Raw genomic sequence first — 20,226 nt, forward strand, 5'->3', positions numbered from 1 at the left:
TAGATCTCTGTATCTGTCAGTCCTTATATATCTGTATCCCTTATATGCCCATATATACTGTATGGAGATCCCTGATGTCATCAGTAGCCTATACAGATCAGGAAAAAAATCATTTCGCTTTTAGTGTGTGTGTGTGTGTGTGTGTGTGTGTGTGTGTGTGTGTGTGTGTGTGTGTGTGTGTGTGTGTGTGTGTGTGTGTGTGTGTGTGTGTGTGTGTGACTGTGTGTGTGTGTGTGTGTGTGTGTGTGTGTGTGTGTGTGTGTGTGTGTGTGTGTGTGTGTGTGTGTGTGTGTGTGTGTGTGTGTGTGTGTGTGTGTGTGTGTGTGTGTGTGTGTGTGTGTGTATAAACACAAACTTTGTCCTAACACAAACATTAAATGCCATGGACAATGAATGGACACTTTTGAGTGTTAGTGTAAACACAAACATTGCGTAACACAAACATTGTTTGCGTTCCACACCATGCACCACAGGGAGTGCAGTGACCGGCTTTGAGTCAGTCAGACCCATGGTTGTACAGAACCGCCACAAAAGGCCTCTACCTGCAGGCTATGGACAGTTCTACAAACTGAATTCAAATTTCAAACAATCAACCAGACAACACACTCCACGCTTAATTGGGAACTCCTTATATGGTTATAGAGTCATGGTGGCATCATGAGCGTGTCTTGGTCTGTCTGCTGGCCCGCCCAGCCGCCCGTCCTCCCTTAAGCCAACTTTCTTGACCATACTGTAGGATTATCAGCACACATCTCATGGCATTTATGGTGTCCATGAATTCTCCCTCATCAAAGGTCAGGTGTTTGATTTGACAAAACTGAAGACAATCAGTTACAATTATAAAGTCTTTGCCACAGATTGAATAGGATGAGACGTGGAATCTCGAATGACAAAAATAGTAAATGAACAGAAAGGAATTACTTAATTATTATATTTTAGAGGTCAGGTATCCATTTATTTTTAAATATTAAATTGTTACCTTTATTCTTCCAGGAAATCCCATTGAGACCTGACTGACCATGGCATCAAAATAGATTGTTGTGTAATAAATATTTGTATTGTTGCTATTGTTCAAGGTGCTGTTGTTCAAGGTTCAAGAGTAAAACTGCAATAGGACCACAATGGAAACAAGACCCAGGCCTTTTTGTGTTATCCTTTTAGCATTGTTTGTACTGCTATATTGTTTTCGTAGCAGCTAATAAAGTATTCAAATAAACAAACAAACAAACAAATAAATAAATAAATAAAAGCTCCACTCAGAATATGGGACACTCCAAATGTTCTCATGTTAAAAGGAAATGGCAAAACTGGCAAAACCATGTCGAAGGAGAACCCTCACTGAAGAGGGATTATGACAAAGCATCTTTGTGCTGGAATAACCTTTATCCATAAGCCAATTGACTTTGTCACAGTAAGATGATTCTGGGAAGCCAGTCTTTCAGCAGTGCTTATGTTGGCCCTCTCTGCATGATTCTCCTCCAATATGAAGCTTTCTCATCATCCTGGATCCTGGTATGCCATTTGTCTTTCCTATAAAAACCTATACATGTACATGTATTAAATACTATGACTATGTTGGCTCTCTTTGCAGAATTCTGCTCCAATATGAAGCTTAGTATGGTATTTGTCTTTCCTATAAAACCTCGTCACGTGCACGTGTATACAGTAGGTGCACGCACGCACACAATTCACCATCAGATACGCTTTAGGGGAAATTATTATAGTTTTCTTATCTTTTGTTCTAACATTTTCATTACAGTCTATAGTTTGTTAGATTATGGATTTTAATTATTTGTTTTCATTTGAATGAATAGAAAATGTGTTATTTGAAACCTACTGTACATAATGTTCAGACCATGATTTTTCTTCGTTCTCATCAGCTCACTGAGCTGTTTCTAACACTGCATGGACTATCTGTTCCCCTGACACCACTGGGAAGACACAAGAAACAATTAACTCCTATTGAAAACTATTGTTTTAAAAACATACCTTTGGGTATATTTTTGTAGTACATTATAACAATCTGCTATAAATGCCAAACAAGCTAGAACATTCCATATAGTGTGAGAAAGAGATAGCTGTGAAAATTGCACTTGATACAGTGAGAAAATATTGGTGTTAACCTATCTTTGAAGTGCACCTGCTGAGGGATTACAAGTAGACAGAAAGGTCCATTTTCATTTGATAATCATAAACTGTGCAACTATAAATTCCAGGAATCTCTGCATGCAAACGATAGATAGACATCTATCATTTGCATCCATGTGATCCACTTCACACACTTGGCAGGTATTGCTGAGGTCCCAAGGATCAGTGTCCTAGTGACCCGTTGTCGAGTTGAAGTCCATCGGATCAACGGTTCACCAGAACTGGTCCGGTCTGTTCCGTGATGGCATGCATATCTCTGATTTACTTCACAATTTGCCGGGTGTATTGTTGACGACCCACCCAATGAAGTGCAGTGTCAAGTGTGAAGTAACTACATCAGATGAGTGGTTCTCTGGACCGGCACACAGGTATGGGTACTGCACGAGTATATATAAGTTTATGTATATCCTTTGCATATAATCTTGAGAACCATTCAGTCAATTTACTTCACATTTAGCGGGTGTATTGCTGAGGAACCAAACCAAGGGTGTGCAGTGTCGAGTGTGAAATCAATCGGATGAGGGATTGTCGAGAAGGCTGCAATCAGGCGTACCACGGTTCTCAACAACGCTGCAAGCAGCACTTCCAGGGGCCAAGCGATCAGCCTGCTCCAAATGGGCATGTCCCCAACAACTGCAAGCAGCAATAGGCTACCAGAAGCTGAAGGGGCACTGGCACTGCACTAGTTCGATTAAATCTCCCTTGGCTGAGCAGTAGATGTTTGGTTTCTCATGTGAGAAACCTGGGTTAGAATCTTAGTACTTACATAAACAGCCAAATTGGGCTTTGGTAGGAAATGTGCCATCTCTGTTTAACATAGAACAAGGTATTGACAATGCTTTGATGTTAAAATCCATGAAGGCTGACTAGTGGTGGCAACCCAATAGGTTCCCTGATTTGCAGACTCCAATTTAAAAAAGGCATTTCTAATTTTCCAATTACAAAGGGAATTCTGTATGGCAAATGTAGCAGCAGAGGAAAATAATTAAATTGAGCGTAAACTTAATTTCATGTTGCTACAATTCATTCTATTCATGTGGACTTAATAGTATTGTTCATTTTGCAGCATATTTAGGGGTGAAGTGTTCATACCTGGTTATGTCTCTGGGGCATTAAATCTGACTAATGAAATGACTATCCTCTGTGGTGTTTTAATCTATTCACCAGGAAGTAATTGACAAGCACACAGTATGTGCATTAGGATAGCTGTGGCACCAAAGGACAGCTGTCACTAAAGCAATTAAAATGACAAAGGTTAATTAATTCTTTCCCATTTCTACCTGATACGAGACATTCACAATGACTGAGTTTTCATTTCCAGAGGAGTAATAGTGTTTAGAGATGGAGAGGGAGTAATTTATTTGTAATTCAAAAAAGAAAAAAGAACATGAACAGAAACCATCATCTGATAGAGCCTTTAATATGTCAACATTTTAGAAACTGCGCCCCAGGAGAGCTTTAAACCCAGATTTAAAATTAATTCTGAAGCAGTACATGACCAGAAGTCACAATTGACTGTTTTTCTTTTTTCCCACCCTCAAATAAATAAGGTGCCAGTCGAAATTGTCTGCGATAGGGCACACATTTAATTTGTTTTTCTGAATGACAAATGTAACAATATCAGATATAACACTTTATGCATGTCTCGATAATTCAAGTATGGAAAACATAGACATAAATGTATAATGAGGCTGAGATTCCAGTGGTTTGAGAAAAACAAAAGACACAAATAATTACTTCCAACCACCTCTGACACCAGAGTAGCAGAACCCAAGTACTTTCTAATCCACCTAAATGTCACAGCAACGTTTACTGGCCTGCCTCCGTGTGAATCTCTACTGGCTGCCAAAAGGCCAGTGGTTAGTCATCTGTTTACTCTGCAGCAGCTTGGTGTCATTGGGACTCTGAAGGAGAAATCCCATGATTCTGTCTGCCATTTCTGACAGCTCCCGCACAGACCACATTAATCAGGGATTGTGAGAGAAGCTAGGGGAGAGACGGGTGGCATGGATGGCTCCAGCCCAGGACAAGTCAAGCGAGGGAGATGATCTGGCCCAAAAGATAACTGGAGACATGTGAAATTGTGAATGCTACTGGTTTGTGAAACTGCTGTGGCCTAATGGAGACCAATAGTTTCATTCATGGAGATGGAGCTTGTGTGCAGACAAGGCATTTCATTTTGATCAGCTGTCAGACAAACAGTGCATCAATGTAACTTCTTTGAGGGACGCTAGCCCCTCCTATGCCCAGCTTTTTTGTGTGAACCAAAACATTGGCTGATGATTGGCTGATCACCCCATAGCGATGATTTGATTGGCTGAGCAAATTACATATTGAAGATAAAAGTGAAGACGCCAAAAGTGATTGGCAGGAACTACATTGTGATGATTTGATTGGCTGAGTACGGAATGTGATGTATGATGATAAGAGTGTCGCTCACTTCACACAAAGTGTAATTTTATTATGAAGCTTATGTAAACATTGGTTAGTACTGTAAACCAATGTGCTAACTTTAAAACTAAGCAACCCTCCATACGAAAACAGGCTTTGGACCATTCAGCTATTTTGGTTCTCTTTAAGCCATTTTCTGAACATAAATACTGCACACAATAAGTTAAGTATCAACCTGACAACAAATTCAAACTCATTAACTTTCAAACTCTCAATTAACCAAATTATTTCTCACAGATCTGCAATATGTGTGAGATTGTGTGTATCAATCAGCACTGGTTATTATTCCTTGAAAGTGCCCCTTTAACTGGACACAAGTTAACTTGGGTGGATTTGGCCGACGGTAGAAGAACAATCACTTCATTGAAATTAAAGAACAGTCCCTATAGTAATATGAAACATTAGTCATTCCTCCACAATGATGACAGGAACATGCTCTCAATTTACGAGTCAGGTGCTTCTAGTGATTTCTGCCAACCTTGTTCACACACATCATAAATTCCTCTTTATGCTCACTCATCCCACAGGGAGAGCCTTTTCTTCATCGGGCTTTGTTAGAAAATACACCCCATGTCTGTATATTGGATGTCATCTCAGTTGCCATTAACGGCCAAGTTGGAGCATACACTATAGCCTACACTGTGTGAGAGAATTGTACATTTAAATAGACGGCAGTGATTGTGCCCCTAGGTGCACATTTATACTTTATATACTACAGGTTTTCTATTGGCACTTTATTCTTACTCTCCACTGGCACTCCACAGAACTCCTGCTCACACTGTGCTCATTTCTCTAAATGTTTCACATTGTGCCAATGACTCCCAATTTATGTAATGAAGGTTTAATAGCCAATTTAAATAGCCAATATCATTACAAGCTAGTACTGACTATACAACCATCCAGATTTGGGCTCTTTCATACCAGAGATGGGATTATTTGAGGGTTTGAATTTGAAACATGTGATTTACCCCCTGTGATGACATTTTTGCCTTTTGCCGTCATATATACACAATACAGTACTGTAACAATTCTAACCATAATGGAGATACTGTAAGGTGTGTGTGTGTGTGTGTGTGTGTGTGTGTGCGTGCGTGTGTGCGTGCGTGTGTGTGTCGATCCAGCCGCACAATTATTTAATTAATAGTAGATAATATATAAATGGAGCCCCTCCTTTGATTGAGTGAACTAAATTATGTCTTCTCTAATGTTTCCATAATAAGTATTGCTTAAAATTATTTTTGACAGGCTTAAAATCGAAGTGTAGATGGCCATTATTGACCAAAAACTACATTTTGTTCATGCATGAACATGGATGAAATTCCAACAACAATATCAGAGTGTTATTCATTCTAATAGCCTATTCACACTCCAGAAAACAGTATTTGCAATATCTTCCATTCTGTCTTGATGATTTTTCATAAATTGATAAAAATGGATAGACAGCTTGACTATACGAGGAGAATACATCATCAACAATTCAATTAGTATAGGGAATGCATTATAAAACTGTTGGGTTTCATTATATTTACATAAATAAGATTGGCTTTTAATTTAATTTTTATTTTTTGGAATGGCTTGGAAGTGCCTTCCATTGTAAGCAGCTATGCATAATAAGAGTACTGAGAGTCTATAAATGCTTTCCTAAATGCTTCTCCAATGACCTCAGGGTAGGTCTATTCAGCGTAGCAATCTCAATCTCACAGCAGGGATATGTTAGCTTTAATAATACCAGTCAACATCTCCGTTCTAAAGCGTCTCTTTACTATAGGGTGCACAACTCCATTTCAGCCCAAACACAGTGTTGTCTTTCAGGCCGATGACGTGATCATCCAGTAGGAAGGTAGGGGGTGTCACTATGGTAGTTGTAATCCGGACACACCTTCTGCACCAGCTTGTAGTCAGTGCTGTAGAACGTGATGAAAATGCAGATGACTTTGAAGGGCTTGGAGCACAGCCAGGAAACATGGCTTTGCGTCTGCTCTTGGGGGCAACTCTGGGAAGGGTCGTGGGCACACAATGAGTTCCTGGTTCCCTTCTCCACCTTCTCATATTCCACTCTGCAGTTGAATAGCTTGGTGTCTTTGGGCTCCAGGGTTGACTGCTGTTGCTGCTGCTGCTGCTGCTGCTGCTGAGGGAGACGAAACTCCACAGCCTTAGTGGGAGGTACGAGCCCTACAGACACGTTTCCCTGGCCGGTAGCGTTGTGGCGGAAGTAGACGCTGAATGTTCCATTGCCATGGTCCACAATCTTACCGGTGATCAGAAGGTTGAGTTTCACGGTCTTGATGTTGGAGTGGAAATCGCCCCAGCCAAACATTTTCTTGAATTTGCCCGTCTTCACAATGGGTCTCCTTTTCGCCCTGGGACGAGGATCCTGCGTGCTTGAAGTGTTATGAAGCCACTTCCACTGCTCTTGGTTGGAGTACGCTCCTGCGTCACCATAGCTGAGGTCCATAGAGGTAAAGTTTTCCTTGCTGTAGAGAGTCTGTGAGAGTAGACGACTGATGGAGAGGGCCTTGCTGCTTCCAGTCCAGTAGGTCTTCATTTTTGACTTTGGGCTTTCTCTCAAGTCTGAGGGCCCTGAACTGGGTGACTGAACACTGGCAACCTGGAAAGAAGCAAAAAGATCATTAAAATCCCATAAAAAACAATACCCCAGAAACACAGAAATAGCCTCTATCACTCACTTGCACTGAAATGTCCACCTACACCTAGCTTAGAATAACATGCATGCTCTTAGTATGTGCAAAGTGTCTTATGTGTGCTCATGGCGTTCTAACCAAGACTGAGGGTATTGCTGCCCATACATCGAGATGAATGAAGCGCTACTCCAGTGCAGACATGATACAACAGCAGACTATTACCTGCTGTATGTGCCCTGAATGGATGATTGATGATTCCTTCTCTCTCTCCCCTAACAATCACACAGATGAGAGCGCTAAGATTCCCCTGTGCAGCCAACGGAGGCCAGTGACAGTGATGGCCTAACCCCGACTGGGGAACATGACAGCAGATCTATCTGGGTAAAGCTTTTACATTTTGTACCTTTACCCCTACGATCAATACTCTGAAATTAAGGTCTTCTCTCATTCAGAAAGTTCATAGTTATGACATTGTGGTACTGAAGGCTGGGGTTTAGAACTTGCACCAATTAAATTGCCATAGTGGTTATTACTATGTCTGTTTGTTAGTGTATACGCCAGAGCAGGATAAAAGATGGCCCCCAGTTATTTTGAAGAGCACCGATCGATCTGTGTGTTCAGAGCCACGGTGAAAATAGAACCTATGTTTCTGGGTTGTTCTCGTGTCCTTCACTCTCTTGCTCGGAATAAAGAAATATGGCCTCAGCTTGATTATATGTGTCATAACATGCTATAATTCAGATCCTTGAACTCCTCTCCAGATTTGTTCAACCAAAGGGCTTTATATTAAATACGGTCTTATGACAACACCAAATCTTGTGTAAAATATATTAAATAAAACATTAATTTAATATAGTGTTCCTATATGCCCAAGATACTTGCATCATTCCGTATTAATGAACAAATCTGTAATTTCATACAAATCTGTAGCCCTGGACAATTAAGAAAGCTAACCATTTAAAAGTGGTGTCCCAATTTTGGCAGGCCATTAGAGGCAAGGTTTAAAAAAACAAACGAGAATTTCAACAATCTTTCGAAAATAGCAGATCAGGAAATAATTTAGAACCTTTTGGTGGTTAAGTGGTTATCTAGTCGCTCAGGATGTTCAACTGATGTCACATTCAGTTCAAACCTTTTTCACTCTCCAATGAGTGTGTGCTGAGTGGAAAGTCGGTTCGGATCTGCAGTTAAACATATCGGTAAATCCCCATAAAGTACTCTTATGTCATCCATATGACATCAGGGTACTGACAGGGCTATACTGGGGCTACATCAGCGTTGTTGCAGTAAGCAACTGTTTCTATGTTGTGTCCCATGTCGGACATCAGTGCGTGGAATTGTGACAGCCCCATCGTTTGTTGTGAAATGGAGATTTTCATCAGTCCCTTGTATTTTTGGATAGATTTAGATATATGTTCCCACTTCCCAGCTAAATGAGCGTTCTCAATTTTAGTATTATAGTGACCCATAATTCAAATCTCCTGAGCAGGATTTTTTTCTTTGCTTTACACACACACACACACACACACACACACACACACACACACACACACACACACACACACACACACACACACACACACACACACACACACACACACACACACACACACACACACACACACACACACACACACAACATGATAAAAGAACCAGAAGGTTGATAGGTAACAGAACAGCAGCTGACCAATCTAATGTCTCACCAGTCACCACAGTGATCTGGCAGTATAGCTGACCAATCTAATGTCTCACCAGTCACCGCATGCTGTACTGCCACCGTGAGAGAGACCACACAGTGAAAGGAACTCCACATGTCAAACATCGACTAAAATCTTCTGTCAAACGTGATTGCGGCTGATGGTTTGGCAGAATTCAAAGCTGACGAGTCACTTTAATTAACCCGAGCACGAATGAATCAAAATCGAGTGGAAAACAATGAACCACCTTTCATAGTTCACACAATGGAAGCATACAAACAAGGTTGAAGCATGGATGTACAGTACAGTATAAAGTGGATGAGGGCTGCCACTGCCAGCAGTACCTGCTGTGCACTTGACCTACTGCTTCCTCACATATTCAGGAAATCCTAGTGGGACCACAATTTAGTTCACCCGGGCAGTGCTTCAGGCAATAATCTTAATTAATAAATTATCTATTTATTAATTTATAGTGTTAATTAAATGCATTTTCTTCATCCTTGTGAATACATAACTATGGGTACAGTTAAACAAATTATATCCGGCATTCGTCATTGATCTCGTTATCGAACCTCAGGCACAGCTGCATCTTCCATTGGTTGGATAACCTGGGAGCAAAGTAGGCCGGGGTCATAATCAATCTACTCTCTACTGTGTGTGTGTGTGTGTGTGTGTGTGTGTGTGTGTGTGTGTGTGTGTGTGTGTGTGTGTGTGTGTGTGTGTGTGTGTGTGTGTAGCCTATATATGCAAACGGTGATATGCAATTATATGCAAATAAGATTTGCAATTAGCTTTCATCTAGCACCTGACAGCCTCTGGATTAGAGCAGTCCGTGACAGATTCACAGAGAACCCCACTTCAGGGATTAGAACCCAACCTGTAATCCGGCCATTGGAGATTAGTCAGATCAGAGACAGTCCTGACTGAAATGACGTTTATATTCAGAAGGCCCACCCCCTAGACTGCATCAACACTTGGAGGGCCAAGATTACCTCTTGTCGAGCTCAAAAACATGCAAGCAAGGCACAAAGTGTGGATGTATTGGTGCACAAGCAGGTCGTTATGTGAAAGAGAGATAACGCAGAAGGAAATTAGAGAATTAGACGGAGATAAGAGGTAGAGAAAACCGTATTAGGCAATAATTGGACTTTGAAGAAGACGGTTAAGGATACGACTGCACACAGTTTATCAAGAAGAAAACTAAATTTCATAGGATATGTATACTAATACTATTGCATGTTTTAAAATGCCAAAACGGTCATTACATAATCAACTTGGCAGTTTTCGCAACTTTCAAACAAGCAATATAGTTGCAGCAGTAGCATTTTTTCCAATCCATTTAGTCCTCTGTTAATGTTATTTCCAATTTCCCAGCATTCCACAACATGATAACACACAAAGCGCAGCCTTGCAGAGGTCCTTTAAGGGAACTCAAAGATTGCCAGATGTAGCATGTAGGCTATGAACAAACCTAAATGTTATCTACTCCTCGGTGGGGCTGTGATAAGGCGCAGGCATCCTCTCTTTGAAACGGGAAGATAAACAACCCCAGCTTCCCCAGAGAGCTGTGAGAATATTCTATGGGCTGGAACCCCCAACAGCCAACAAATTCCCTGTTTAATAGAACCACCTGAGAAGCGAGACAACTCAGTGGTGGGGCTGTACACAAAACATTGGGGGAAGAATGAAAGTATGTGTCGGTTTTCATTTACCCGAATGCTGCAGCTGCCGTGACTGGTGTGTGGGGAGGATTTGTGAGTCCGACATTTCTACTTTAACAGGCATTACAGAGTTGGAATGGAGGTGAAACAGATTGATAGGAGATTTAGGCAGCCACTTCACAATCTAGATTGGGCAGCGTGTTCGGGCTTGGCAGCAACATACAGTAATTCGTAATGGAATTATTGCCAAAGAATATTGGCATATTGATGAAAAATACATTGCCTGATGTAATTAGAAAAAGTGATCCACAGATCAACTTTATTTATTTATTGTCCTTGGATCATGACGCAACTCTCCAGTCCCCAGGACTTCCTTGTGTTATCCTTTTAGCCTAAATGTCTGACTGTACCTCTTGCTATTTACATTTTTGCTAAAAAAATTGTCCAAAACTCAAATCGGTTGAGTACTCAATCGGTATACACATCATCTCTATGATCACGTGATCAAGATGCATCTGTCAGATGTTTCAGATTCCATTCTGATTTCAAATTTCCACCAATTGTAGGTCAGGGGTGGGCAACTTTGACGATATATTTTCACACTCACTCCAGAGGGCCACGCTGCATATAGCAACATATTTTTAGCTATTTTTGAATTGAAATCCTGAAAAGTAAAACTTTAATTTAATTTCAAATGCCTAATACATTAGGCATACAAAAAAGACAACATTTTAATACTACTCATTACGGTAAAATACTAATTTAGACATTAAAGCGAGTCATGTTTGCAAATCAATAATCAGTATTCTGATATTAACCTGAGGGCCATTAAGCGCAGGTGGGGCATGTGGCCCCCGGGCCGCCAGTTGCCCATGTATGGTGTGTAGGTAACCCGGCCTGGCAGAGAACTGCACTCAGAGGAGTGTTCTAGTTTAGTTATTGATCTATTCTTTCTTTTTTACAGTATGTAGCTGATGCTCGTTTTTGTAGACAATTAAATCACCTATTCTCAACCTGTGGGCCAAGGCCCATAGGTCGGCCCACAGCTAGGGCTGTGAGGATTCCCAATTAAATAATTGGCAAAACAATAAGATTTCAATGACGATATAAGATTATATATATATATATTATATATATATTTAACAAAAATGGTACTCATCATAGTACAGTATATGTTTTCCTTATAACCTTGAAAATGTAGTTTTCATTGTTATACATATAGGAACTTAAAGTATATTTATCCAAGCTGGAACAGAATCGATTGATTGATCATTAAAATAAACATGCTCTGAAAATGCACACGGCCTACCTATAGCACACCCACTTAACACGGCAGCGCAAGCTCTGCCATCACAAGCATCTCTATTTTATTCCAGCTTCAATCTTTTAGGCCTCATAATGTCTAAGACTTCGATATAATCTTCGTTTTTTTTTTTGTCTGTTGTTGTGTGTCGAGTACTGTGCATCGTGCTGTGCATCGGCTAGTGTTTCCTCGTTGTCTCCGCCAGGCCACAAGCATGAACGAGAACGAGTGTTTTGCACCCTAGCTGTCCGTCCGTCCTTGCATCCGTGCATCCGACCGTCTGTGACTAGCTAATCTCCGGCACTGTTAGCCCGGTCGCTGCGAAATTGCAAACACACACTCTTTGGGATGCTCCCAGAGCAGAACCTCTGGCCCAAACTTTTCAGATCGGCCTGTTATAGCGCCACCATGAGGCCAATTTATGCAAAACTTTCTTTCAGATTTCGTCAAAACATCACAAAAAAATCGGTACACAGTATATCTCTATAGTGATGTGACAACACAGATCTCTGATCTATATTCCACCCTGATTGGCTAAGATTGGCTTCCAAAGTGTGCAGAACTTTGAACAAAATGCCTCAAATCATGAATGCAGCTTGTGATTTCGGTAACATTTGGCCTGTTATAACGCCACCAGCAGGTTGATTTTTGCAAAACACATTTTGGAACAAATGCCTCAAATTATGAATGCAGAGTCCGATTGCTATGAAAGGCCTACAGAAGAAATGGCACCATTTTCACATTGGCCTATTATAGCGCCACCAGGAGGCAACAATAACCTACCTGCGCTCTGAGGAACACTTTATCTAGTTTTCCTTGTCTTTGTTCTTGATGTAATTATTTTAAATGTTATATTCTATTATGTGAAGCACTTTGTGTTGCATCTGATTGTATGAAAAGGACTACATAAATAAGGTTTGAATTGATTGATTGAAGCAGTCATTAATTGTGACCACCGCCCACGGCCCTGTCATGCAGTAGCTTAGACATGCTCAAGGCTAGGTGATAGCGATCTAATCTCTCACATCCATCCACTACAGCCACTGTTCACAATGACACTGAAGTCACAATCTCTGACAGGAACCAACTATACTACTTGTAACCATAGGCTTGTAAGTTGTACATATACAGCATTGGTTCTCAAAATGGGGTGCGGGCGCGGGGACCCCCAGGTGTCCTTGGAGTGTTTCTCTAGATAGACTGCTGCTGCTGCTGCTGTGCTTGTTCAAATAAACCAAGTTCATAAGAAGTGAGTGTGGATATTCCTTTCTCTGCCCTTAGGGTGTCCCCTGCTATTTTGGAAATATCGAGAAAATTTGTGCAAATCTTTGAATATTGTTTTTAAAAAGCAACATTCTTTGCTTCTGGGGGTCCCTCGCACCAAATATTTTGAAGTGGGGGTCCAATCCATAGCCAAATGCTTTTCTTTTCACCATGCAGTTTGCCTTGCATGCAAGATCCCTTATTTGGGATGATGGATCAACTAAAGGCACTCAGCAGCACCATGTAATCAGGTCTTTATTCTTCCAGCGATATCAAAGTGTTACCTGGGGGTGGAGGTCAGAGATTATGACAAATCATAAAGTGTGTCAAGACATCACAGGCAGCTCTCTAGCTTCTGCAAGGGGGAGTGGTGCTTTATCGCTGCAGCACCACTTGCAGAAGCCCAAGCACAATTATTACCATGACTTCTGTTGAGGATAAACACTGCATGTGGACAGTCTGAGGGCTATTAGAGCGGGTGGTTAAAATAGGCAGCCTAGCCACTAGTTTCCTACTTACCCAGAGGATAAATACATAATCATAGTATTTCACACACGACTTGGTTCAAAGGCGGCCAAAATAAGTTTGCGAGGTTCCCATGGGTCTGTCAATCTGTCGAAGAAGCTGGAGGCAGAAGCTTAGGATGGGCCGAGTACGAAACAATTATGATCATCCCATTAAAGCATAGCGAAGCAATTTGGTGGCCCAGCCTGAAAAAAAGATTCACATTATGTGATACTGTGAGATCTGCAAGCAGAACTGTGATACTAATATACTGTACATATTATAAAAGTTGTATACTTCATAATTCATATTTGTGGGTTATGTGTAACAGTTATTTAGTGTTGGTTGTAACAGGGAATTAGTGTTGGTTAATGCAATTTCTTCTGGATTTAAGGAATTTCAAGTTTCCTCACATCTAGGAGGGCTCTATTAGTGAAAGGGGAGGCAAAATGATTAGTGTGCTTATTCAGCTGTGAAATTGAGTTTATGGTTTTCAAGACGGTGGATTCAATTCGATAATGGTTATTAAGTCGTGGAGAATAATTAATAGTAATTGACTTCTCTCCATCACTATGCAAATTAAACACTGATAACGCCACAGGAGCCATTTAAGGCCAGTCAAGTCTTGTGGAGATTAAATTGGAGTTTGTTTTATAATTGTTTTTTGTTCAAGGAAAGTAGGGAGTGTTCCTGCTCCCCTTTGATTGTTTGTTGACACATTTATCTCTGGCTGAGAGGTTAGAGTCTCTCAGAGGATTACAGGAGCTGAGGTTGTCACAAACTGTCAAGGCACTTGACAGTGCCTTGAGTGTCATTCTAGTGTGTGTCATAATAGAATGTGGGCTCAGGCTGCTCCCTGCTGCACTGTGAAACACCTTTATTGAACTGCAAATCTGGAAATTGTATGCCGGTATAGAAGGTAAACAATGGGTGCAAATTGCAATAGATCAATGCTTTGCAAAATATAAAATACTAAATTACTGGACTGAACAATAATAGATTTGCAAATCCTATAGTTCAATGTATGATGTTAGCAATTGCTAAGTAGTAAAGTACATGCAATTAGTTATTAATTGGTATATTTTCTATCAGTGGCAGCACAGCAGCAGTCCTAGTAAGGCAGCTCCTAACAACGTAGTCAGGTAGTGGTGACTAACAGTTTACACACTGTTAGTCAATGTTTTGAAGTTATCACACAGCATGTGAAATCATCTTGTAAATGATACAGAATGAGCTTATACTGTAACTTTCATTACAGTGCATAATTTGCACTGTACATCAGGACTGCTTGTCCTTGTGCTACTGTATGTTGTGGCACACTCTGCATCAATACCGTTGTCAAAACACCCCGTATACATTTATTATAGGCCTACACGTCAATTTCTATGCTCATTGTGATAAAGATGACATGCGAAACCACAGATTGTAGATACAAAGTGAAAGTGAGAAAAGAAAACAAGAAATGCAAGGTAGGTTTCATGCATTATGGTGACAAAAGTTCCATATTCAACTTACTAACGAGATAAGTGACAGCAGGAGAACAGCAGCCCTTGGACATGTGGTCTCCATGTCGCTCAGTGGAGTGTATCTCTTCATGCAAACCTTCTCAGCCTCCTCCTTGGTCTTCTCCTGGGACCCTTGGATCAACAAAGAAGCCTTCCTTTTGTTGAATACAATTCTAACTGAAGCAGTACAAAAGCAAATAAAGAGAGGTCAATGCAGTCCCGAGGCAAGACAGTTGAAAGTCTCAATCTTTACAGGAGCAACCAGGAGGGATAGTCTCTCCTGTGAAGTACCAACTCCTCTTGATGCAGGATGCTGAGGAGCTGTGATATGGATGGAGGTGTTGCAAGTCTGACTGTCAGTGTAGCAAGATGTTTTATATAGTGCACTCTGAAGGGGGGGGGGGGGAGAGAGAGAGAGAGAGAGAGAGAGAGAGAGAGAGAGAGAGAGAGAGAGCGAGAGAGATATTGCGTGTGTGTGGGGTAGCTTGGAATAGGGGGAGAAGGAGAGTCAGAGAGAGCAGGGACAGAGAGGGGTGGAAGTAGAGGTGGGGGCGTGTAGGGGACACAGAGTGGGAGGACCACTCTCTGATCATACTTTTGAGATGTAACTTTTCTCAAACGTCAGCGCTGACACCTAGTGGCAGTCTGCTGCAGCCCTGCCGTCAATAGGCAGCCAAATAAACGATCATCTAATCATGCAATATCAATAGAATGGGGGAGAGAGAGGCAGTAGCGTGGGGACATATTTCACACTGACAGCCATAGCACATTATCTGGGTATGTTTAGAACATTTCCTCATTTATTTTTAGTAAGTCTTCCCATACATATAAACAACCTGTACAAAATGGCTGAGCCGTCTTTTTTTTTTCTTTTTCTTTAACACCATACAACAATCAGCAACATGGTCATCGTCAGACACCCACTTTGCAATATTCAAACTAAACATTTCTGTGCATTACAAAATAAATGTACACACTTTGATTTTTGTTTTTTTGCAAAAGAAAAAAAAATGGGTTTGCCGTTATATACAAATCAAAGAACAAAAAGGTAAACATTCTGCACACCAGTGTTCTCTCGTGAACATTATTGTAAAATGTATGTATTGTACTGTACCTTAATTTTAGACACACTATGTTATAGTTCACTTTAAGTAATATGAGATGATATGATGCATAATGTAAGAGTATTGTTGATATGGATTGAGTGAAAATGTTTAAATGGTTTAGTTTAGTTTAGTTAAATTGCAAATAACCCACAAAAATGTTGGTTATGTCCAAGTCTTATTGTCTCCACCAGGCCGAAGGCATGGGGAGAGAGTATGTTTTGCACTCCGTCCGTGTGTGTGTGTGTGTGTGTGTGTGTGTGTGTGTGTGTGTGTGTGTGTGTGTGTGTGTGTGTGTGTGTGTGTCACCTTTTTCACATTGGCCTATTATAGCGCTACCAGGAGGCCACAACCTGACCTGCCCACGTTTTCTAGTTTCCATTGTGGTCCTCTCACAAAGAATAGGATGACAAACCGCACGTGTGTCAGTCATGTGTGCTGATCTACAAGTTAAACAAATGTGTGGCAATGCGATGCATTAACTTGTAGATCAGCTATTTTAGGCAGAGATATTTAGTGTAGAGCAAAAGCAGGAAGGGGCTATAAAGCTCAGAAATCCAGTCAACTATGTACTGTATAGGTTTTTAAGTTGTTACTGTTTCTACGAGACTTTCAGAATAATCATCTCTCCTTGTATCTAGTCAAGAACCCATTCAATCACTGTGAATTTAGTGATGTGGGGCAATAAATATTGAAAGTATTGACATTAAGGCAGAAGTTATGTGCATGGCATACAATAAGATGAATGGGTTAAATTCAATTTGTTTTCTTCTTAGTAGAGTCTCAGTTTGTTTTGCTGCAAAAGAGATATATCGGGATTAATATTTTGATCTGATGTATCACAGATAAAAATAACTACAAACAGATGACAAAACTTTGACACTCGCCAATATCATAATTAGCTTTTTGATTGCATCTGGGCAGAGATAGAAAGATAACACCAGACAGATCTACAAACCACAAACGATACTGGACTACAACCAAAAATCAGTTGTGAGAAATCAAATCTATACATTTATTTAATATTGACTCACACCCTGTTTTGTGGAATGTGTTACTATATCTCTTCCTGGAGTGGTTTCCTATTGTAATTACAATGATCACCATTGAAACTGCATTATGGTTTTGTCTGAAGAGGCAGTGTTCTATGGCAATAGTAGGTAGAAGTCATAGGTGCATATCATGCTGCACTAATATAGTGCAATGTTGTGCCTGAAACAAAGCAAGGGGGAGGCAGGCAATAGTTCCATGAACGAGTGATTGTAGGCTATTACTCCATCGGCATCAAACAACACAGTTTATCCTTCAACACAGGCCTGTGCTTGTGAATCAAGACAAGGAAAGAAAAAAAAATCAACAACAACAGAAGGAATATATCCCTTTTGTTCAAGACAGTAAAAGAGATTTGAGACAAAACCCATTCGAGGCTTGAAGAAAAGGAATCCAAGCCTTTTTATGGAGATTTTCTTCTTCTTCCTCCTCCTCCTCTTCCCTGCGGTGACTCTTGGCAACGTGCAAACCACCACAGCATCCTAAGCCTCCAGCTACTCAGCATTTTTAGGGACGAGGAGAGAAAGAAAGCACGAGGGAAGAGTTGGGAAGCTTGTGCTGTACCACGTTCAAAGACAACAGAAGTTAGGTCTGGATCTTACAGCAGCCAGCCATGTTTCCTTGGAAAGCACTCTTTACACATTGCAAAATTCTGAATGTTAATTTGATTCTGAGAGTGTTAAAACGGGTCCATCTCATTCCATTCATATATACTCTGAGTTAAATTAGCACAGAGGATTTTCCTCTGCATAAAGTGGTAACAAAATAAAAAAGGCTTGTCTTCATGTCAGTGGAGATCACAAAGGCTCTTGTGTGCAAAAATATGAACAGAAAAAGAACGAAAATGAACATGGGTAATGAATGGAGCCCTACTTGAATTTGTTAATGCCCCGCAGGTGTCTTTGCGAAGAGAATCTTCAGTAATTTCACGGCCCTGTGATGAGTTTCATCATCGCCGGGTAAACATCCTCGCTCCCCTCTCTGCAATGGCATAATGATGACGAGAGAAGCTATCCCACGGTGGGGGAGGCTACATGTCGGCATCCCCGTCGTAGGCTAGAGTCAGAGGTTTTAGTCGGTTGTTCTGCTGTCTCTGTCTCTGAGGTCTCTTTGGCTTCTTGCTGTGAGAGACGCATAAAGAACAAGAGTCAAGACAAGTGTCTGGAAGTTATGGCCACAGTCGTCATGCGATAAGCTATTATAGCCTATAAACTGCTATAAACTATAAACCTATAAACTGAAAACATTTTCAGTTTTCGGTATTTCTTATGAACACTAAATTGAAACAGGGAATTAATGTATGGAATCTACAACAGAAAGATCTGAAAGCGTTACATGTATTAGTAAGTGCCTACCTTATGTGAAACCTGTGTACACACCATTTAGCATTTTCTCTGGTTAATAAAGCGCCATAAATGGCATGCTTTCCCCCTCTATAAGATCTCTAATGCCTGCTGGTTTATACTTAATAGGCGATCTACAAGCTTGCGTGATGCGTTGTAGCTTGTAGATAGTAGTAAGTATAAATCAGGCTTCATGGCTTTCAGTATTGGCTCAAAAACATGCTGGGTTGGTGATTGATAGGGTAAGAAACAGTGTGTGTCAGCATGGTGTGGATTATCATTTAAGAGCTACTGTATACAATGTATTGACTTACTACTACTTGTTCTACAATCCATGTCTCAATTGTCAAAGGTTTCAAAATCCTTATTTAACTTGTGTCCTCCCCTCCATCTCCCATTCATTACTGTAATGTAATATATACAGTATGAATTCCTTGTCCTTCCTTCCTTCATACCATCTTGTTACTGTATATGCCTTTCCGGTCGGTAGGACCTAAACTTGTGACTAAACCTGGCATAATATTATAGAGAAGGATTTGGGAAATAGGGCAAATAAGATGTATATTCCTTTACTTAGCTTCATACAATATTTGAACATTTCTAAGTGATGATCTGCCTCGACGCCATGGCGTTTAGCACACCATTTTGATTGTATTCATGTTAGCATAAAGCTAATAAACAATAAAAAATAATCTTTTAGCTGCCATGGCAATCATTCAAATGTTGGTTGAGCTACCCTGCCCTGAATGCCAGAATGTAAATGCTTAACATTCTTAAATTGTGGGGTGTTGTGTTTCAATAGGTAATGATGGTAATCCTGATATTTTTCAAATGCAGGGTATGGATGTTCTGTAAATTGTATGGGACAAAATAATGCCAGGATATGTAACAAGTAATATCAGTAATAAGGACAATATGAGCTCTTGACAAAATGTTACAGATGAATTAATGAATTAATGAAATGAGAGAAATGGGAAATATTGGCCTATATCTATTCCAGACCAGAAGAGGGCAGTGTTATGATGCAAAGAGACTTGTACAGACTCAGGTTTGTTTTAATTCACAATCTGAAAACTGTGGCAGATAAAATGTATCTTCCAATTCTGTATACTATTACTTTTGATTCATCAATGCTCACAATGCAACTTGTTAAACAACCTTTTAGTGAAAGTAATGAAATGTGTCTGGGTTTTATATACAGTCCATGTTTTGTATTGATCTCTCTTCCCTTTTTTATGAAAATAACAAAAAATATGTTCACCTGTGATGTGACAATAAAGTTGATTCTGATTTAAGCAATGGAAATAATTAATGTAGGGCTTGTGACTAGATAATAATTACATTGGATCCATGAGGTCACAACTCCCCCACTTCCTGAAAGGTAATGGTTTTCGACATACAAGGTAGTTATTGGTGGTTATTGGATGTATTTCAAGGCACAATTATCTTTATACTGCAGTGAAGATGTCATTGTCTAATAAGAACAGAGCTGCATGCCAGACAAAAGATCAGCACTGATCCAGTTGCAACTTGCTAGCGAGGCAAGACTGTCCAGA

The 20,226-nt window shown here is 40.4% G+C and overlaps 2 protein-coding genes across 2 annotated transcripts in view; both read right to left on the minus strand.

Annotated features, from left to right (window-relative positions):
• Positions 1-6,424: 6,424 nt before the first annotated feature.
• nxph1 (neurexophilin 1) lies at positions 6,425-15,478 on the minus strand (the record flags this gene model as incomplete). The annotated part of the gene is made up of 2 exons (XM_083761928.1): positions 15,185-15,478; positions 6,425-7,207 (listed from the first exon to the last, which is right to left on the minus strand). Exons 1-2 carry the CDS (start codon positions 15,263-15,265, stop codon positions 6,425-6,427), a joined length of 864 nt encoding a protein of 287 aa, XP_083618054.1. The 5' UTR covers positions 15,266-15,478.
• A 530-nt stretch (positions 15,479-16,008) lies between these two features.
• Positions 16,009-20,226, minus strand: part of LOC310855430 (thrombospondin type-1 domain-containing protein 7A-like) — a 130,350-nt gene continuing 126,132 nt past the window's right edge. The window contains exon 29 of the mRNA XM_083760435.1: positions 16,009-18,448. Within this exon, the coding sequence (XP_083616561.1) occupies positions 18,358-18,448 (91 nt within the window). The 3' untranslated portion in view covers positions 16,009-18,357. The remainder of the gene's footprint in view (positions 18,449-20,226) is intronic.

The sequence above is a fragment of the Protomyctophum parallelum genome, assembly GCF_964188405.1.
Source record: "Protomyctophum parallelum genome assembly, chromosome: 3".
In the NCBI taxonomy this organism is placed as follows: Eukaryota; Metazoa; Chordata; class Actinopteri; order Myctophiformes; family Myctophidae; genus Protomyctophum; species Protomyctophum parallelum.